Consider the following 6830-nt stretch of genomic DNA (forward strand, 5'->3'; position numbering starts at 1 on the left):
TCTATCTTTAGATTTAAATCAGTTGTCCTGAGACATTACTCAGTCGCCGATGGTGACAATGAAAATAACTCCACTTAAAGCTAAAATCAGCTGTTTTTGATACAACACAAGTTTATTCAGGATTATACACCATGTAAGCACAACTTTAAATACAAAGAAAGATCTTAGTTATGTTTTGTTATAGATAGGAAACAGAGATTAAAGAGATTTATTTATATAGATGTTGAATTATAATATTATATATCAATAGTACTGCATTTGTTAGTATAAAAGCCAGACTATAAACAAAATGCCACATAGAAATATACAAAAATCTATCAAAAATAGGCAAAACATACAAGGAAATATGCAAAATAATAAACATGGTTAAAGGTTAAAAGTTAAGGTGAAAAATTACGTGAAACTGTGCGCAAAATGCCCTGTTTCAAAAATTAATTTTAAGGCTTGTATTTCAGTTGATAAAAATTTTTCAAGTTTATTTTTGGCATATTTCTAAACAAATTTGCTTTTAGTTGACACACAGTGAGCCTGAATCTTTTGTGGCCCCTGGAGGGGCCCCCAACAGTTACCTGCCTTGATTGTTTGGTAATCCAGCCTGTTGTACATGTATATGTGGCCTCACACACATTAACATGTAAACAAATGTATATCCCTGCTTTTTTAGGCTTTCTGAGTTGGTTCATACATGAAGCATCAGTTGAGGTTCATATGGTAGTTAATGTTTGTGTTGTTTGTGTCCGTTTGCTCTCCAGGACACGCTGCTGGAGCTGCTGTGTGAGGCAGTGGCATCGTCGGTGCGGCAGGGGAAAGGTGTCGTGGTCAGCGGCTTCCCCAGAGACCTGAGACGGGCCGAGGAGTACGAGGCCAAGGTCAGAGCCACAGACTGACAGGACAGTAGACAAGTGGTCAGGGACGTGAAGAAAAGAAGAGAAGAAAGTAGACACAGATTTAAATCATGTATCCATAAACTTAAAGAAGCAGAGAAATGACTTGTGCAGAATGACAATGATTTGTTCGGCACAAAAAGCAGCAAGAAAAATGTCAGCTGCATTAGTTATAAATAAATAAATGATAAATATACTAACACTGATAGCAGAACAGCACAGTGACACAGTATAAAGTGAAAAGGAAGATATAACATGTCAGGTGGACTCGTTGCCGACTTTCTTTGTCCTGTGTCTCAGATGGGGGAGCCCAGCGCCGTGCTCCTGCTGAGCTGCTCGGCCGACACCATGTCCAGTCGTCTGCAGTGCCGCGGCAGATGCACGTCCACCTTCCACCCCGCTTCAGACAGAGACGGCGTCCTGCACAGGAGGGCCGAGAGCTTCAGCAGTGACAGTCAGGCGGTGGCATCTCATTATGAAGGCAAGAGGCTTCTGCACAAGGTGAGCCTGTTTTTTGTTTGTAAAAAGAAATTGTATTCAGGTTTTTCCAGCAGTAAGGGTTTGATTCCCACCCTTTGAGAGTGACGACCCTGAATCTCCTCTCAGCTGAAACTCATTCACATTTTAAGGCCCCTCAAACATACATTCCAGCCCTTTTTGAAGTAATTACATTCACAGAGTTTTGTTTGTTTTTCTCAAAAAGTTTAAATTGTACCTTACAAGTCCCTCAAGTGTTTTGCAGCCAAACAATTGCACTTTGTGTACAAAAGTCCCCAATATTTATCTTATTATTTCTCATATTTTTGTATCACACTCTGGCAGAAGTTTTTGGGTAGAAAACAGTTACGTTTAATGAGGTGTTTGGAGAAATTAAATCATAATTAGAATCAGCTGTTTCTGATTTTTCCCACACACAAGGAATTTGCTGTGTTGTGTTGGTGCATAACAATAAACACAATACAAGAAAAATATAAGTCAAGAAGCATAAATGGAAAATAGAAAACTGACAATAACATTAAAAAAGATAATAAAAACAGAAAAAAGAAAATGAAACAGCTGTACAGTTTGTAGAGGGAATGTGTACAAGTTCACAGTATGAGGTATAAAGAATGAGCCTGGCATCGCCTGATTAGTTTGCAAATGAAACATAAACTTCATCTGATTCTCAGGTTAATAAATAATACTTACGTTTTACGCAACGTGCAAGAAAGACATGAAGATGACAACCTGTATAATACATACATATATTCCTGGCCTGTATGATAAAGTACATACACATATTTTTAGGCATCATGTCTACAGTTAAATGTAGTTCACATTTTTAATAGCAGCCATTGTTACATGAAAGAGTAGAGTCAACTCAGACTGAGAGGAAAGTGAGAAAAAAAATCCAGCGATCCATTTTCCAAGTCTGATCTAGATCATTCTCTCCTGTTTATGACGTGAAAAAAAAAATCAGTGATAATATACTGTATGTACCTTGAGTTTGGAGAAATTAGAAATTAAAACTCATCTAAAAGGAAACATGAGGATTTTTATTCAAGTTTAGAACATGGGGTAGTGGTGCACTTCAGCTTCCTGTGGCCAAAATGAGTATTACAACAACAAACACTTCGATAAAAAGTTTTCACCTTCTTAATTTTCTTTCACCTGTTCTTAAGTCATAAACACAGGAGAGAAAACATTTTAGATCAAACTCTGAAAATGTATCAACATGTATGTAACTTTACTTTAAGGCTTCTGAACATCTGCATAGAAAACAAATGTAATGTAAATTTGTTTTCGATGTAAATAGCCAATCCATGTTCTTTCCAAGTTTTTGAGACAAAGTTAATTAATCTAAAAACAATATAGTTAAAAAGCTCTTTAGTTTTCAATTGTTTCTACAACACAAATAATTATTATAGAATATTTCTGGAGCAGCTAAAAGATGTTCCTTTTAATGTCAGTTGTGTTGCAGAGGCTGGGATGTGAGCACGTCTGACTTCTACTCTGACGTCTCCACTGACATGAGGGTCAGCAGATAATCACAGAGCGAGAGAGAGTGTTAGTTTGGGGGTGAACTGTCCCTTTAAAATGTGCTGTTTGAACATTTAAATGCCACATCAGGTGCTGAGTGTGTGTGTGTTTGCGTGTGGGTGCTTAAATGCCAAAGCAGACACTGAGGTCATCCGTCTGCTGTGAGCTCGCACCGCAGCAGACTGATGTCCTCGTCTGGACGTTGAGACACTGATGCTCTCTGAAAGGCCTCCCTCGTCTCAGTCTCAGTCTCAGTTTGTCTTTGTCTCTGCAGATCGACGCAGAGCGGTCGCCAGATGAAGTGTTCGCCCAGATGTGTCAGGTGATGGAGACCTTCTGATTTCTCCCCAACGCCGCCCGCCCCACACCCCCCAAAATCTGCTGTCCGTGAGGTCCACATGTGAAGACCTCCTCTCTGTACCTTTGCAAGGAGACACACACCGTCGCACCTGCACCAGACATACTGTATGCTCATTGAACTCCAGTGGTATGCATGTCCCCAAACACTCCCCAGCAATCAGTGAAACATTTTTTCTGCTTTTTGACACTGACGAAGCGCCTGGTTGTCATATTCTGCTTAACCTACAAACCCCAATTCCAAAACAGTTGAGATGATGTGTAAAGCATGAATAAAACAGAATGCAATGATTTGCAAACACTTTTCGACATGTATTCAGTTGAATACGGTGCAAAGACAAGATATTTAATGTTCAAACTGATAAACTTTGCTTTGTGTGACTATACACTCACACATGATCAGACTGGCACATCCAGGTACTTTGCCCAAATGTCAGGCTGCACCGCCTTCTGGGGGGACAGAAAACCGGCGATCCCACAGAACACAGTGCAGTTTTACACGTTTGTGTAAACAGGTTAAACAAATCTTTGTTTTATAGACATGTCAAATAATTATTTTGTGACCTTGTCTGAACCTGAGCGTCCATGATATCTTATAACATATATATATAACAATGGATCAATGAGCCAACACAGTGGTCAGATAGTGATTATTTAATTATCAGGTATAGACGACAGCCTGATGCTGCTGCACTGTCACGTTGTTACTGAACTCCAGCAGCTTCACACTCAAGCTAACGTTAGCTCTACATCAGTAATAACAATTACCGTTCTCTAGAGACTCATACATTTTTACTGCTTTCTTTTTGGGATCTGTTCCATGAAGGACGGGGAACCAGAGATCATGATGGATTTGTATGTTTATTTGTTTTGCGACCTGCCACAGAGCAGCTTTTCAGCATTTTTCTCTCTCTAATATTATAATAAACTGTGAGGTTTCTCCCAGAAGGGGTGTGGCGTGAATCACGTATTGCCAGTCTGATGTATTCTGAATTTGATGCCTGCAACGTGTTTCAAAAAAAGTTGGAACAGAGCATCAAAAGACTGGGATGGTTGTAGTTCATTTATAACAGAAAATAGTATATGATTGGGTACGATAATCATTCAAAGCATGGATGGGGTGAGTCTCACCACCTGTGAAAAACTGTGAGGACAAATAGTCCAACAGTTAAAGAACATTTCCAAACACAAAACTGCAAGAAATTTAGGATTTTAACATCTACAATCCATAATATTAAAATATTCAGAGAATTCTGAGAAAATTCTGCACATAAGAGGCAATGCAGGAAACAAACACCGACTGTCTGCGACCTTTGAACCCTCAGGCAGCACTGCTTTAAAAACCCATGATTGTAAGTACACCACATTGGCTTGGGATTTGGAGTAACATACGCTGCCATCTAGACGACATGTTTTTCAGAGATGTCCGTGCTTATTTCAGTACATTCTGCATGCGTTACAGCAGCGTGGCTGCATAGTAAAAGAGTTCAGGTACTAAACTGACCTGCCTGCAGTCCAGACCTGTCTCCCATTGAAAATGATGAAGCACAAAGAACAACAACAAAGACCCCCGGAGTGTCGAGCACCTGGAGTCATAAATCAAGCCAGAATGAGGAAGAATTTCACTTTCAAAACTTCAACAAATAGTGTCCTCAATTCCCAAATGACTGTTGTTAAAAGAAAATGTGATGTAACACTGTGGTAAACATGCCCCTGCCCCACCAAATTCAGAATGCCTGTATATTTACACAAAACAATAATCCGTTTGAATATTAAATATCTTGTCTTTGTACTGTATTCAATTGAATATAGGTTGAAAGGCTTGTCAAATCATTGCATTCTGTTTTTATTTACATTTTTCACAACATCCCACCTGTTTTGGAATTGGGGTTTGTATTTGCATTTGCATTCTCTCTCTTTCTCTCTCTCTCACATTGACCTCAATATATGCTGCCAACTGCCAGACTGAGGCAGATAACTGTACTGAGAATCACATTCCCCGCTGTGACTGAGAGCATGTTTCTAGTCAAATGTGAAATCTCTCTGCTGTTTCCCCCCTAGAGGAGCCAAGAGAGGGTTCCCGCCACGCTAGAAAGTGGAAATGTCAGTGTGTGTGCTCATGCTCTCATGCACAGCGTCATGTTTTATATTGTAACAAGCATGCAACAATTACAATCAAGCTTAAACTGCCTTTTGTGCATTCAAAATAAAAAGCAGAAAAGAATTACGAGTATTAAAGAATATCGCATTTGTATGTTTCCAAGCTCATCGTACAGGTGCTTGTTTGAGTCTGGTATTTAACATTCAATAAAGCCAGTGCATTTGCTAAATGGAGGATTTTGGAGTGTGTGCTTTGGTGTTTTGTGTGTGTGTGAGAGAGAGGACGGGATGGTCACAGCTGATCTGAGAGCCCCATCTGCTGGCGAGACGATCACAACAAAAGATGCTGGAATTAAATGACAGGGATTAAAAGGTTTTACATTCTGTTTAAAATGCACAAAAGCACAGTTGTTGTGTATCCATCTTGAAGCTCATACAATAATGCATGTATCCAACATCAGCAAAATGACCTTTAACGGACACAGCTGATGTGTCAGTGAGTGTTTGAAGTGATCACCAAAAGGTCACATTTTGGGGAGTATAAATGGAAAGAAAATAAAAAACACCTGGGTTCTAAACTGCTTTCATTCTATAAGATTTTTCACCACCATTTGAGGTAACCACAAAAAAACCTTGTCATACTTTTTAGCCGGTAAAAGAGGTGATAAATGATTTGTTATTTACTGTGCTTCTCTGCTATTAAAAGTTAATCAGACTGACATTCTGGGAAAACATGCTTTCTGTGTATTTTGTTGTTTTCTTTTCACATTAAAGTTCAGGAGACCAATTATAACTACAGAGAGTCTTATTGACAGGTGCATCAGATCAAAAACTCTTGACTATCCAACTGACTTTTCACAGAGAAGTCTTAACATTTTGTCATGAGGCCCTTTTTTTAAAAAAAAATCTTGAAAGGTGTACATTATTTAGCATTGATCATGGAGCTGTTTGATTATGGCAAACATGGTGATCACAGTATTAATCTTCATTGACAGAAAATGTATCAACAGTTTTGATTTTCAGGTAATTTCCTCTATCAAATAAGAGTACCAAAGATTTGGGTGTTTCATCCTCTCCAACATGAGGATCTTCTGCCTTTATCCATTTTATTTCATCGTGTATATTGAGTATCTTTGGATTTTTGACTGTTAGTTGGGAAACCCAAGCAAATTCAGGTATCACTTTTTGGTGATTTGAGCAACACAAGCCAAGTGCCATTTGGTTTCATGACGTTGGAGAGAAGACAGACATGTCTACAGCTGATCTCTCTAAAACTCTACAGCTCACAAAAACAATATAGATGTATAAAAAGCACTACAGGCCAGAGGAAAAACATATTTTTGATTAAGGGGTGAACTGTCCCTTTAAGTTGATATTTTAGACGAAAGCAATGATTCAGTATTGAAATGTCTATCAGTCAGAAACCAAAATAAACTTGTTAAAGCTAAAAGAAATGTGACAACTGTGCTT

General features: G+C 38.8%; 1 protein-coding gene across 1 annotated transcript in view; it reads left to right on the forward strand.

The window, feature by feature from the left end:
- Positions 1–3262, forward strand: part of ak5 (adenylate kinase 5) — a 98934-nt gene extending 95672 nt beyond the window's left edge. Inside the window, exons 12-14 of the mRNA XM_084733129.1 lie at positions 753–869; positions 1185–1385; positions 3178–3262. Coding sequence (XP_084589255.1) covers positions 753–869; positions 1185–1385; positions 3178–3243 — 384 coding nt within the window. The 3' untranslated portion in view covers positions 3244–3262. The remainder of the gene's footprint in view (positions 1–752; positions 870–1184; positions 1386–3177) is intronic.
- Positions 3263–6830: the final 3568 nt, after the last annotated feature.

The sequence above is a fragment of the Lutjanus erythropterus genome, chromosome 12, assembly GCF_056507025.1.
Source record: "Lutjanus erythropterus isolate fLutEry1 chromosome 12, fLutEry1.hap2, whole genome shotgun sequence".
In the NCBI taxonomy this organism is placed as follows: domain Eukaryota; kingdom Metazoa; phylum Chordata; class Actinopteri; order Lutjaniformes; family Lutjanidae; genus Lutjanus; species Lutjanus erythropterus.